Here is a 15,296-nt window from a genome sequence, read left to right as displayed (position 1 = left end):
TCTCTCTCTCTCTCTCCTGCCACGTAACATTTTTCAATTGCAGTTTATGTTTAGACACTCTGTTGAGTGGAGTGCTATCTTAGACCAGTTTTCTTAGAGTAAAGTCTTCAACAAAATCTGCAAAAGTCCCTCATCTCAGAGGCGGGCGGCCCACTCAGCAGTTTGTTGAGCTCATTGAAACTGCAAACGAAAGTATCAGCATCCTGTGCACTTTCAAAACAACTCACAAATGTAGAGGGATTGATAAAAGAGCACAAACCTCTACGGAAAAGTAATACTTACCAATATGCTGCCACCACGGAGGCAATTCTGATGTACTTAGAAACAAGCGATTCCATGTTGATGCGTTGTGATATTGATGTGTCAACGTTGCTGCGTGAATGGTAACGTCCCCTTGATGAGCCTTCGTTATCCTTCCACATCACGGCAGTTACACGATCCCACCGCAGGAAAACGCAACAGCCGGTGGTAGGCAAATTTAATGTGTTTGTGAGGGGGAGTTGACTCGTCGACGAGGAAGGGGTGGGGTTTCGTTTATGAGAAGTTGCCCAGCGGCGTCTGGGGTCATCGATGAAGATTGTATAGCAAAAGACAGGAAGTGGTGTTGCTCAAAACAGAAAAACGCTAGAAAGCGCAAAATATTGCCTGTCGCGAGTGTCGAAATGAACGGCAGGTGTCGTGTAAAAACCTGAAGGGACACCACTCCGCCACTCATCTCACAGCTGTTGAAAAAACATTGCTTCCCATTCGACGTGAAAAAGTTTGGGTAATCTGCCGGCTTTTGTTTACATTGTCACGCTCGCGGTGCCACATCAATAATTGCGTCAGTTAGACTGTGATGAGTCTGGTCCGTGCATAGCTAATCTTAATCTAGCTGTGATGGGGGTAAGTGACCGGCATATGTACTCCTTTATATTTTTACAATTGAATCACAATGTTAAAAATTTTTTAGATGATGCAGTAGCAATGAAATGAGTTGATGAGGTAGGTAGTTATGTCTCATGAAAATTTCAAATTTATCACAGATGAAAAATTTTACAATAGGTGGATGCAGCTTGAGAAATGCTTTCCAGTGGTGCCAAATTTATCATTCTATGATAATTAGAACTAAAGTTATGGCTTCGGCGATTGTTAAGATTCCCGCGTTTAATTCCGGAAAGTGGCTATTCTCACCCGCCCGGAAGTTCTCGCAAGATCAACTCCTCCCCTCTTCTCTCTCTCTCCGTCTCTTTCTGAATACTGTCTATCGGTGTGGACGATCAAATTGACCAAAACAAAGTTAAAAAATGATGTTAAAACACAAAAGTAAATAAATTTGGTTGTCTACAAAGATGCTACGGCTATTTAACTTTTCAAATCGAGCCGAACTACGCGGGTCGCCATTTTGTTTTGCCCGGAAATTCTCGCGCTACTCCTCTCTCTCTTTCTCTCTCTCTCTCCACTGCCCACAGACAAAACTGTTCGCTTTTAGTAGGCTACAATTGTAATGGAACGTTTGTTCACGGCACAGAATTCTACAATTTTTCTGTTATCACAGTGTAGAATTTTGTGGTTTAGGGTGAACGCGCACCGGGTGAGAATAGCCACAAGACTCGCCTGCACTATTCTCACTCCGGGTGAGAATAGAGGTGGCCTTAATTCCGATGTGTGCGTTTTTCATACCCTCAGGCATATTTCGCTTTGGTCCCTAACCCTAGGTTAGGGTTAGGGTTAGGGCCAGGGTTAGGGTTAGGGTTAGGGTTAGGGTTAAGGTTAGGGACCAAAGCGAAATATGCCTGAGGGTATGAAAAACGCACATCGGAATTAAACGCGGGAATCTTAACAATCGCCATGGCTTCTTTTGTAACGCAAAAATGATTATTTAAACAGAGAAAAAAATGACGTCAAAATTGTGACCGAAAAATTGATTAAGTTGAAAAAGGCATACCGCTGTTGTTTATCGTACTATACCCCTGAACCCATACATCAAAACGACCTAAATGTTGTGACGAAGCCTGTTTAAGTATAAGAGCAAGCATTCATTAAAATATTTTGTTAATTTATGCAAATTAATCAGATTCATAGAGAAAAAAGGACATGTTTGACGTTTTTTTGCCTAAAATAATTTTTAAAAACAACAATGACCCAGACATTATGATTAAATAATGGATTGTAGAAATAAGACTTGAGGAGCCGTACAAGGTAATGAATGTGTACAAGTATATTAATTTATTATGCAAATTAGATGATTTAAATTGATCTGTGTATACAGAAAAGTTTAATCTCTGATTCTTATTAAGTTTACAATAATAAACCTCTTAACCTCCATTTCAAAATGACCCCAATGTTGAGATGAAACTTTGATAAAGTGTAGTTGCTAATTATTACGATCGTTATGATTTATGTTAATTTATGCAAATTAGCCTAAAAGGGCAAATCACTGTTATTTTTTATTTTATGGAACTATACCCCTAAATCCATACATCAAAACGACTGAAATGATGAGACGAAACCTTTTAAAGTATAAAGTAAAGAGCAAGCATTCGTTTAACTATTATAGTTAATTTTTGCGAACTGGATTCGTCAAGCGAAAAAAGGACAATTTGCAGTAGGCCTACATGTATTTAGGCTGACAATAATTAGAATAAAAACCCAATGATGAGATATAGGATATCAGAATAATAGATTGTTGAAATAAAACTTTGGGAGGCGTACAAAGTAATGAATGTGAATAAGTGATATGTTCACGAATGCAAATTAAATGTGGTTTAAATTTATCTTTAAATAACAAAAATTTGTATCGTTGGTCTTAATTTAATTATTTTCTGTAAACCTCTTAATAAAACCCCAACATCAAAATGATCGAAATGATGAGATGAAACTTTATAAAGTGTACGAGCAGGCGATCATTAAATATTTATGTTAACTTCTTGATATATATTTATGCAAATTAACTGAAAAGGGCATATATATATCACTGATAGTTACGATAATATCTGAACTCGTTATCTAAATGTTGAAGCAAAACCTTTTAAAGTGTATGAACTAGCGATAGTTTAAAAATATTGTATAGTTTTTGCCTTAAGTTAACCATCAAAGTAATGAAATGATGAAATAAAACTTTAGGGGGCGCAGAAGGTAAAGAATGAGTCCAAGTATGTTAATTAATTTGTGCAAATTAAATGTGACTAAACTTGATCTGTAAACTAAACGTCATATATCTCTAGTTCTAATCAACATAGAACAAACTATTTGGTGTCACTGGAAAGAATGATGATAGAGCTTCAACTTTATAGATAGTCATTCATTTACAATTTTGTCATGTTTTTATTTTTTTAAAGCAGCTACCGTACTGCAGTCCACGAATGTTGTATAATTTTTCATTCTTAGTTCGCAAAACCGTCGCATTTATTTTTTCTAGTGAACACAGAATAAAGAACTGTCTGGGAATTGATGGAAAACATAATTTAAATTTAGTTTATAAAATGCAGTTATGATGCTGATATCAGAACGGAAGTGTGTGCATCAAATCCAGATCTGATCTTATTGGAACTAGATTTGCTTTATCGTAACAATAAAACATGCTATTTATGCATGATGAGTCAATTGATAACGTATTACTTTTTTTTAAAATATGACCGAAACGATGCAGTCAGCTGATCTTTTACACATACATAATATATACAAGAAGAAAAATATTTTTCTTGAGCAAGTCCATTTGGTGGTCTATACCACTGTGTGTATATTTTTAAACTTGTCTACTACAATAATCCACATACTTATTTTTCCCCCTCTGCGTTTACACAGGCTTGGGACTGTCGTTGGCTGCTTTAAAAATATTTTAGTGGTTATAGTTTGTCCTTATTTTTGCATGATGTGCTTAACTGTTTTATAAATACATATGGAGCAAGCAGGAGAATTTTTTTGTATCAGCCAATTTGGTTGTCTACCACGATGTTCCTTTCTATTCGTCTACTAAAGACTACTACAATTTACATGCTAAATAAAAGTTGCCCTCTGCGTTTACTCAGGCTTGGGACGACCACCTGACGATCAATAATTTATTTGTAGATGCACCAGCCATCGAAGTTTAGGTGCTGTTTTAACTTCTTTAACCTGTCTATGAATTTATCACCCCCCCGTTTGGTTCTACTTTTAACCAACCAGTATCTCTGATTTTTAACCTGGAATTTGCCTACTACAATGATTACAGCAAATAATCATTTTCATCACCATCATCATAATAATACTAAGAACAATAACACTGACAAAAAGTAATTTTAGTAAAATAATGTTTAAATAATAAATACAATATTTTATAAAATAATAAAAATGTCACACAAGGACACTCCTTGAAACCTGCATTGCAGCTGACCGTATATGATCAGAACAAAGGCTAGATAAGGTCTTTCAATCCATACATATACATAAATGTTGAAGCTACCTCCCCCAGATCGCCACCCTTGTCTTTCCATGAGGAAATCAGATGCCCAATCTCAATTTTTCGTTTTATCATTCTATCAAGAGTTACATCTATAAGACCAATCTCCTCATGGCTTAAGGTGTGGAAATATGATGTATAAGCTCAATTATTGCATTTTTCTCTTTATAGACGGTCACATCCCTGCAAGAAAGGGAAAGAAAGATGTAGAGACTCAATCTTCACATCAGTTTCAACTTACAATGTTTGTTTTTTTCGACATCCTTTCCTCCATAATTGTATGAAAGGGTTTGTGATTTATCACATGTATAATATATTCATATTTCATTCAGTGAAGAACAAAATCAAAACAAAAAAACAACTTAATGCTATCAATGGCAATGATAATGATGATTTTAATAATGATAGCATTATATTGATGATGGTGATAATAATAACAATTTTAAGAGTAAACCACACCAGAGCACCCTTCAACTGCACAACAGATGGGACTTTTTGGTCATGTTGTCAGAGCCGGCAAGGCTGTTGTTGAATTTACTCGACTCCTATATATATATCCTCAGTCTGTTTGTTATTGTGAATTTAAGTTATGAAAATTGGGTTTCCTAATTTGTTAAAAGAATAGCAGTTGACTTTGACAGATTATGAGATATTCAGAATGAATATGACATGGTTTTGATTTATTAAAATGCATGAATAGTGACTAGTACGGGTTGACTTTGTATATCATGTGTGAGTATGTGTACGCATGCATGAACACAGGTACATTTGTGTGAGGTGGTTTTGCAAAAAATAATGAGGAAGAGGGAGACTCTACTGAAACCAGCAATACAAGTTTTGCTTTAGCTGAACTTTGATCAGATTTTAAAGGTTGGAAAACTTCTTGGGCTCAATTTTAAATTTCAGTGACTTTAATTTATTCTTTTTCAAGGATGTGCATTTCCTAACAGGACGGCAAGTTACCTTTGTTTTTTAGCCTTAATGAATGAAATATACAAGCACTTTTAATTTCCTAATAAACTAAATCATGTATCATACAATTGTTCTTATGATTGTTTGTCTTTTCAGCTTCCTAAACTGTATCAGTGGTTGCTAGGAGCTGGCTCATTCATGTCAGTGTGGCTAGCATATGTCGCAGGCTACTTCAAGGCTGACCTGAGTGACGGAATGAATGAGGTCATCCTTGTTGTAAGTTATTTCAGCCATTTCTTTTGCAAATGATATATTCTGTGCCAGTACCATTGTGGTCAATAAAAATACCATCATAAGTCCTTAAATAGGACAAACATTTAGACAAAAAAGGACAAGTTAATGCATGCTGTCAATTGGTTGCTTTTAAGGACAAGCGGGCTAACCCAGATTTTGGAGGTTTCCAGAAACCTTGACCTACACGAAAAGTGGGCATTGCCCTACCTATAGGAGAAGTTTGATTTCATTGGTGTGTATATTTATTTGGTTTTAGAGAAAACTCTCCTAGTCTTTTAAAGAGACTGAACAAGGGTCCAAAAACTTTACCTTCGATTTTCTCAAAACAGCTTTTTCCGGGATAGCCCACTTGTGCTTAGAAGTAGAAGCGACCGATTAAGAACTAGGAAACCTTATGAGCTGTGGAACCCTTTAACTTGAAGAACACAATAGTATTACCAAAGGTCAACCCATGACTTTGTGTGTGCACAGCCCTTTCTTGTCCACTGATTTAAAAGAGACTCGTTCTCTCTTTCTTTAAAAAAAATTGCAATGGAGGAATAATGACTTTTTACAAACAAATTGTAATCACCTTACCCATTATTTCTTTGCAATTGCATTTCATCATGATAACTTGATCATAAATATTTTAGACAATTGTCAGTTAGCAAGAAATAGATCCCTCATCATGTGAAGCAGCTAATACAAGACTTCCGCTATGTTTTTTTCAGGATTCAGGGCTAAACGCATAGCCTACTCTCGAGCCTGAAATGAAAATATTTCCTCCTCGGTTAGTTTGAATTTCCAAAAGGGCCAATATATTTGATTCTATTTTTATGTTGGACAAGTTTTTGTCCTGCACAGGCTCAAAACATAATGTTGGCCCTCGTCTCAGTGATTTCAGCTTTACTCTTTCCTCATTTTTCAAGGTCGATCACAATTCGTCATCCTTTCAGTGGAACTTGGTCTTATGGCCACAGGTCCAAGACAATTATCTGTACCAACGACCACTTTCCACTTCAGCCCTTACGTTTTTCTTATACTACAATGACACTGTCCAGTACGTCCACCTGTCTAAAACTACTCCTTTTCTCCTTCACAATGAGTAGTAGTGGGTGGTTGGTGGATGCTCTGGTGTGGTTTGCCTCTTCTTTCCTATTAAACATCTATCATCCTTATCTCCCCTTCTTTTTTATGTTTGTTACTCTCTTGTAACACCTCTAATCTTCTGGCTCTCATATGACCTTATGCAGTTCTACTTTGCGAGCGCCGTAAAACCTCTACTAAAATCTTCTTCTTCTTCATCTTCTTCTCGATCGCATCACACTTGAAGTCTGGTATCTGTCATAAATTGGGCCATCCTGCTCAGTTCATCTGGCGGCCCGTATAGCTTCTCTTGTAGCGTCAGTGGGGTTGGCCACGTTTCCTGTCTCAGGGCCCTGTGTGTCTTGCAGTGCTGAAAGGTGTGTTCAACAGTTTGGTCCGCCTCTCCACACTGGCATTTTGGTGATTGTACTAGTTTAAAACATTTGTACATATGTTGTCTCAGTCTTGTGTGTTGTGTCCTTAGTCTGAAGATAATCTCTACTAAAATGAGTAGCCATCTTGTACAATTTCAACTTTACTTATTTAAAAATATTTTCAAGCACTTTGACCTTTAAGTGTAAGTTTTAGTCTTCACTTGATTTTTCCTTATTTATACTTTTTGTTTTCAGCTACCGCTGTACCTACTGATGGTTTTTGCTGTAAGTATGCGTGATCAAAATCAAAGTCTTAATGCGGGTGGTTGGTGTGGTTTGCTTCTTCTTTCCTGTCAAACATCTATCATCTTTCTCTCCCCTCCTCCTTTTTTGAGTTTGTTACTCTCTTGTAACACCTGTAATCTTCAGCACTTTTATATGACCTTATTGTGTTGCAAGTGCCAAAAACTCTTACTAAAACAAAGTCTTAATAAAGACTACCTATGTTTGCTTACTTACAGTTTATTTTTTCCAACTTTGATAATGTGATGGTAAAAGTGAGTTATATCTTTGGCTACGAGCAAATGTAAAAGAATTCAGGTAAGACATGAGAAGCGCTTTCTAGTTACTGGCAGCTGAATCTTGGCATCCTCATAAACTGGTTACTTCTGAAACCAGATGACCCCACCTCCTTCAATCGCAAATATCTCAACTTTTAAGCTAGGTAAATAGATTTTTTTTCATCGAAAGCAAGGCAAATGAACAATCTTTCAGATGATACCGATAACTCCATATGCCCACAAATGGACGAGCGCATAATTCCACCGTGTTGTGACACATATATTTCTTTCTTTTTGTCTTCTGTGTAGTGTTTCTCGCTGGCGGTTGTTGGCTACAGAGTGACGACGTTTAACGACTGTGTGGAAGCATCGGAGGAATTAAAGCAGGTGATTGTTTCATTCTTTGTTGTGTCCACTTCTCAGTTGTTGTAAATAGCTTGTGACTTTGCCCTTCGTATAAAAAAGTTTAGATGCATATTGAAACAGACTTCCAGACGGTTTGATTTTGTTTTAGTAGAGGTTTTACAGCGCTCGCAACTGCATAAGGTCATATGAGTGCCAGAAGATTAGAGGTGTTACAAGAGAGTAACAAACATAAAAAAAGAAGGAGAGGAGATAAGGACGATAGATTTTTTGATAGGAAAGAAGAAGCAAACCACACCAGAGCACCCGCCAACCACCCACCTTCCTGAAGGTTTTGTAAATAATTAAAATGCTTATTTATAGGGGGGGTGGAGTAATGTTGGTGTTTTTACGCCCGCTTCGACACAATTTAGATCACTTAGGAGGCTGGCTTCTGACCCTGCCTGTCAGGGCCAAGGCAGGTTGAGAGGGGTGCATCCCTGCAGAGAGACGGAGATACTCAAAAAGATTTTTCTCCTCCCTTGGGAATCACAGTGGGGTCTCCTACATGGGACAGAGAAGTGCCTGACTGCGTTGTTTGTTGTTTTAGTAGAGGTTTTACAGCGCTTACAACTACATAATGTCATATGAGCGCCAAGGGGGTGGATGTCAATAGAGAAGTCCTTACAGGGAATCGGACTTACCCTGCTCACCTCTCTCACTTCAACAGCTGAAAGTCTGCTTCGTCTATCAAGGCACCCCGAAAATAGCCAGTCACAAGAATGTGACAAACATACAAAAGAAGTGGAGGAAAATGCCGATAGTAAGGATTAGGAAAGAAAAAGCAGCAGTTTCCTGTTGTAGTTCAGGCACCGTTATGAGCTTGACATTGTTAGATCTGCCCATTTTACAGTTCTACTGTGCATTAGAACGAGAAATGTCTCCCCTTTGGGAATGGCCTAAAGACACTTCAGTCAGTGTGCTTGACTGCTATACCAGTTGTGATAATGTAGGGGATGGGCTGCCTCGACCCTGTTTATCATCAAGGCTATTGAGGGATGATTTGTGGGCGGTTGGCGGGTGCTCTGGTGTGGTTTGCTCCTTCTTTCCTATCAAATATCTATTGTCTTTATCTCCCCTCCTTCTTTTTTGTGTTTGTTACTCTCTTGCAACGCCTCTAATCTTCGGCACTTATATGACTTTATTGTGTTGCAAGTGCCGTAAAACACTTACTAAAACTAAACTAGAGATGATTGGGATACAACATCCCAACAAAAAGATAAACATACACGTACTTGATTAAACTCCTTCCCACACGGGGATCGAACTCATGCCTTACCATTATTGAAACCAGCTTCTTCAAAATTATGAAACAATCATCTTTTAACCCTATCCATCCGTACGTCATGTTTTACTACCACTTTCCAAAGAGGAAATTTACTTGTTAATCCGATCCGTACGCTTTGCATAGCAGTCTGTCAAAATGATTTTTTGCGAAATACTGAAAGTTTCAAAAAGATCTTCGCAGTAGAAGTATTCTAAAATGTTAAGAATACAACCCCAGGGGTACAAAATGACCCCAGGGCGTACGGGTAGGGTTAAGCAAAAGTCTTGTCATATGTCAGTTTTGAAAATTTGACTTTCTCATTCACAATACAACATGATGACGTTTTTACATTTTTTTTTTTTTTTCTGTCTGCAGCAAGTAGCCGAGGCAAAAGCGGACTTGGAGGCAAAAGGTTTCAAATACGCCTCAGACTGGAAATGACCTCCTGCAAGCCTGAATGGATGAATATTGTCAAAGAAAGCAGAGTGTGAATGTGAGAGAGGGGTGATTACTCATTCAGACCAAAGATCTACATCCGTCCGATTACTTTTGTCAGATAGATGGACCAGTTGAACTCTTTAAGTTTAAGCCCTGAGTTTTTTTTCTACAGTCACCTAAACCTAGTGCACTATGTCTCATTATAACCCCAAAAGCTTGCCTCCAACTTCTAAATAGCGGAAACAAAGGCTTAGTCATTACTAAAAAACTTGATTCGGGAATAGTTCCGAAAAACAAGCAAGAACTAGCACTAAATAAAACGAAACAGTTGTCACTAGTACTGGACGCTCCGAGTGTCCGATGAGGAACAGGGTTATTACCACCGGACGCTCCGATGGGGGTTCAAAGAGTTAATTCTTATATCTCATCTCTGCTAGTGTTCAGACTCAAGTCCTGCGCCCTACCATTGAAGGAAGTTGACGAGTCCGTCTTGTTGTGGGGGGTTTTCGGCAGCCATAACATTTCTTCCGTCAAGTCCCCTGTAGGGGGAAAAGTTCAGTCAGGCTAAATTTTTCCCAACCATTTTTTTTTTTTTTTAAATGGTTACATCTGATATCATGTTCGTACTCCTGGTCAGATTTTAATGTGAAAGATACCAAATGTGTTATAATAGAATTTCATCTATCGTCTCTATCTCCCCTCCTTCTTTTTTATGTTTGTTACTCTCTTGTAACACCTCTAATCTTCGGCACCTATATTACCTTATTGCGTTGCAAGTGCCGTAAAGCTTTTACTAAAACTAAACATAAGAGAATTTGATCTTAGTTCATCAATTCCCCAGAAATTACAGAAAAGAACAGTTGTGTCACTGCAGTCTGCAGTTTGCTCCAGGTGAAAAAGCAAACAAACACATGGTGTGCCATGGACTCGATGACCCTAGTCAGCTACCGTCTGTTGTAGTTGTTGTTTGTTGTTTTCAAACCCTTTTAGCTTCGAGAATTTCGCTCTTGGCTGCGCAATGCCTCCCTGAAGTAACCACATGTCCTTGTCATCTGGTCAGCGCCAGAGTGGAGCAGGCTTTGTAAGTCTGTAGGTGTGTGTAGGAGCCTGTGTCAAAGAACTGCCGGGTTTGTGCAGTGAAGGAGAAGATGTTCTACGGTCTCCTCGCAGTAGTCCCTGTGTCTAAGCTACCGTCTGTTAAGGGGGTGTAGCTATGGTCAACACCCAAATGCTATAGTTTTTGGTCTAACGCTTGCTTTTCTGCATCAAAGGCGGTGACATAGTACAAAAAAAGGTTACCAAGCAAAAAATTCAAGATTTCTGCCATAATAATCTCGAGCCATCAAAAATAAAGGATTGATTCAGCATTTTTAAAACCAATTTTATATTTTGTCAATCATCAACACTCATCAAGATAGAAGCCTAATATTTGGCATGGCGATTACTGTTGGTAGGTAGAACAACCTTACAGAGCCAAATGTGAATGTTCTGTACTGACTTGTGAGCCTTACAGTCCTTGCTGTGCACCACATTCAGGTCTCCAATGTTTTAAGATTTTGTCAAATAAAACAGGCCTAAAACTCCAAATGTGTTCCATAAACAGCAAAAATGCTCCTGTAAAGTTATAGAGTAATGTGTATAAAAGATTGTGTCCAAATTTGAAACAATTCTGACAGTAACTTTCTGAGATCTACTCAATATAGTGTTGCTACCTGGTCAGATAAACAATTCTGAGAAAACTGCAAAGAGAGATAATTTTTGGTGAAGATTTTCCTACATTGCTGCCTCTCTTAAATGCATTTTCCAGCTATTTATAAGTTTGATAGAGGAATTAGGCTTCTAAAGATGAGTCCTTGATATTGATATCTATTAAGATACACCAAAATCCGAAAACTGATATTTTTTCAAAATTTTTACTGATCTGACCAGTGGATCCCCTTAAATGGTTGGACAGATGCAGATCTTTGGTCTTAATGCACAGTTAGGATGACGGAATGACAGCCTCATTTGGGAGATGTGCCATTATTTTGTTTCGTCTTCATCTGAAGCTATCAAATGGAGCTTCATGTTCATTGTCTGAGATGTGTATGAAAATATTTGTTGTGATGCTCGATGAGTTAATCCTCCACGTGTCTGAAAAATTCTGTGATGTGAATGTGATAAAATGGTGTGTTTGAACTAGTATGGAGGGTCGTAGAAGCCCAAAACACATGATGAACGCAATACCAAATATCTGTCCCCGTTGTTTTATGCGGGGTGCATAAAACCACGGGGACAGAAATATCTATAACTCTTGGAGGGTGAAATGAGTGAAACAGGGCACGGTACATATATATTATGCAGTGTATGATGTGTGCTGTGTGCTGAAACTTTATGGTGTGAAAAAGAGGCTCATTCAGTGACGTTACAATTTCATTTTCATTGGCTAGATCGACATCATATAGTATACCGTTGTCAGTGAAAATAGCAGGTAGCAAAAGATTTACACTATTTACTGGGAAAATTGAATAAAAGTACATTTGAGAGGGGAGGTATGTCAGCGATCTTTTTAAAAGATGCAGTATCATTTTTTAAATTTTTTTTTGGTAGTAATCCGCTGTTGGTGTTTACTCTAGTCTATGTTTCAATGCCAGCAACAGAAAATTGAACACAGCTCAGACCTAAGTGGAATGAAAGTGAAACTTGTCTGGCCTATTACAATCCATAATAATAAATAGCATTTGGTCACTTTTAAAAGGACAAGCGGGCAAGCCCAGATTTCGGGGGTTTCCAGAAATCTTGACCTACACCAAAAGTTGGCATTGCCCTACCTATAGGAGAAGTTTGGTTTCATTGGTGTGTATATTTGTTTGGTTATAGAGAAAACTCTCCTTGTCTTTTTAAGAGACTGAATAAGAATCCAAAAACTGACTTTGATTTTCTCAAAACAGCATTTTTCGGGATAGCCCGCTTGTGCTTAAAATCGACCATTTGTATCACGCATATAAGCTCTGCTCAACAGCAAGCTCTATGTGCGTTACAGTCTGTATAATTACCCTAGCAGACTCGATAGTCTATACACAGCACACGTGTGCAAGCTCAGCTTAAATGAAAAATTTCCAATGGACTATTGGATTCTGGCGCTCACATGACCTTATACTTATATGCAGTTGCGAGCGCCGTAAAACCTCGACTAAAACTTTTTTTTAATTGACTATTGGATATGACCCTTGAATTCATCATTCCATTGACTGTACTGTATGTTGAAGACTTGGCTGCTTATTTGTTTTATTTTGGATGAAAGAATAAATAGCATAGCAGTTAGCACTTCCGGTGATTTTGGAGAGAACACAGTTCAGGTACATTGACATATCGTGGGCCAGCTGTTCAAATGTACTGGGCCACGATATTTTTTACCCTATCCGTACGCCCTGGGTTCATTTTGTACCCCCGGGGTTGTATTTTTCACATTTTAGAATACTTCTAGTACAAAGATCTCTTTGAAACTTTCAGAGAATTTCTCAAAAAATCATTTTTTAATTCATTTTCTCAATTAATCTTTGGTTTCAGTTGCATATGCGCAAAAAATGTTTCATTGCAATTCAAATTCTAAATATTGAAAAAAGCAAGTAAAAAATACATAGTTTAGGTGCCGGTACAACTGTTAAAAGAATGAAAGTGGGGGGGTTTTTCTATCACCTGAAAAAATTGCTTTCTGGGCCGAGTACGTTTGATCAGCTTACTAGCAATATATCTGTCCCTGTCGTTTTATGCAAGAAAAATTCTGAAATTATGCAAACTGAGCCCAAAAATGTGAAATTATGCGATTCTGTTAATTTCAACAAAGAATGATAAAGGAAAATAATAAGAAATTATGCAAAAATGATCAAATTTTGCTAAATTATGCGGGGTGCATAAAACCATGGGGACAGATATATCCAGTGTGTTGCTGTGACTGCAGTTTCTGACCTGATGGGATTTATGGGAAGTCAAACAACTTCTTGCTGCCAGTAAAGTTTGAATCAAATACCTGTGTGTCTGTGAATGAAATGAATACTTAAATAACATGAACCATTGTTGTACCTTGTGCGCAATAAACAAATCAAAAGAATGTTGCATCTTCTGTTGTGTCTGTATATTATTCATCATATTCAGAGTCAGGGACATGTTTTTAGCGTGAGCCCCCCCCCCCCCCCCCCCCCCTCACACACACACACACACACACCACCACCACCAGGGCAGTGCTATTGACTGAAACGTCTTTAGGCCATTCCCAAAGGGGGGATGTTGACATGTTCTTATGCACAGTGAACATGTTGTAAATTGGCTGATTTATCAATGTCATACTCACACTGTGCCGGAACAACATAGGGGGAACTGTTGCTTTTCCTTTCCTCATCCTTACTATCGTCATTTTTCCTCTACTTCTTTTGTATGTTTGTCACACTCTTGTGACCTGCTATTTCCGGGGTGCCTTGATAGTTGAAGGAGACTTTGAGCTCTTGAAGCTAGAGAGGAGAGTAGAGTAAGCCTGATTCCCCGTTTGGACTTCTCTGTTGACATCCACCCCACAACGCTCTATGAACTTATTCAGTTCCGAGCACTGTAAAACCTTACTAAAACTTTTAGCATGAGCTACAGTCCAGTCTAGCACTGACTGAGGTTACCAGAGACTGAGAGGTGACGCCTGTGGGTGGTTGGCAGGTGCACCATTGTGATCTGTTCCTTTTCCTATGGAACATCTATCCTTATCTCTCCTTTTTTTGGTGTGTGTATTTGTTACTCTCTAGTAATAGTAAGCCTTCTAATCTTCAACTCTTATTTGACCTATTTTTGTTGCAAGTGCCGTAAAACTTAATAAATAGAACACTTTTTTAAAAATTCATGAGCGTACTTTTACGGCATCATTGGTGGCCTAGGGGTTAGGCTACCTGACTCGTAATCGTGAGGTTGCGGGTTCGGGGGTTCGAGACGCGGGCCCGACGTTGTATCCTTGGGAAAGGCACTTTACACGAATTTTTCCCACTTCACCCAGGTGAAAATGGGTACCCGCCTATAGACAGTGAAAGATCTTATCAGTTTGTTTGTGTTTGAGCGCTTGACCCGCTGCTTGCACTGTATGCTTCCCGGGAAGCTGAGAATGTTTCTGAATGTTCTATGGTCTGCTGGGGTAATAATATAGTGTAAAGCGCATAGAGCCTGCTTTCGTGTGGGGATATATGCGCTATACAAATGCTATTAATTTATTTTTATTTCATCAACCCAAATTAGATCATTTAGGAGGCGGGCTTCGACCCTGCCAGTCAATGCAATAAAACTTCCCCCGTTCAGGATTCGACCTCAGGTCTCCTGCATGTGGCAGCCAAGCACATAACCACTACATATGAGGCACTGGTCAGAGAGCCCTAAATATAAAGAACCCTCAAAACAACCTGTTTTCAGAAATGGGTTCAAATTCTGAATGCCTGGACCAGACCAAAGATGGTGTATAACAGGATATTTCATTCCTCTTTGAGCCAATTAAAAAAGTGTCCATAAAATCCGGTGGCGCCCTCTTCGAAAAAGCACGGACTTTCCTATCAGAG

General features: G+C 38.4%; 2 protein-coding genes across 2 annotated transcripts in view; one reads left to right on the top strand and one right to left on the bottom strand.

Annotated features, from left to right (window-relative positions):
• Positions 1 to 577, bottom strand: part of LOC101849917 (GDP-fucose transporter 1) — a gene marked incomplete in the record, with an annotated part of 11,845 nt that extends 11,268 nt beyond the window's left edge. Inside the window, 1 exon segment of the mRNA XM_013081117.2 lies at positions 283 to 577. Within this exon segment, the coding sequence (XP_012936571.1) occupies positions 283 to 422 (140 nt within the window).
• A 72-nt stretch (positions 578 to 649) lies between these two features.
• Positions 650 to 9,954, top strand: LOC101864378 (dolichol-phosphate mannosyltransferase subunit 3). The gene is made up of 5 exons (XM_005095890.3): positions 650 to 885; positions 5,489 to 5,608; positions 7,321 to 7,350; positions 7,935 to 8,012; positions 9,670 to 9,954. Exons 1-5 carry the CDS (start codon positions 880 to 882, stop codon positions 9,733 to 9,735), a joined length of 300 nt encoding a protein of 99 aa, XP_005095947.1. The 5' UTR covers positions 650 to 879; the 3' UTR covers positions 9,736 to 9,954.
• Positions 9,955 to 15,296: the final 5,342 nt, after the last annotated feature.

The sequence above is a fragment of the Aplysia californica genome, unplaced genomic scaffold (genome assembly GCF_000002075.1).
Source record: "Aplysia californica isolate F4 #8 unplaced genomic scaffold, AplCal3.0 scaffold00116, whole genome shotgun sequence".
NCBI lineage: Eukaryota > Metazoa > Mollusca > Gastropoda > Aplysiida > Aplysiidae > Aplysia > Aplysia californica.
Note: the sequence above shows the minus strand (reverse complement) of the source record. Positions and strands in the feature narration are given on the sequence as shown.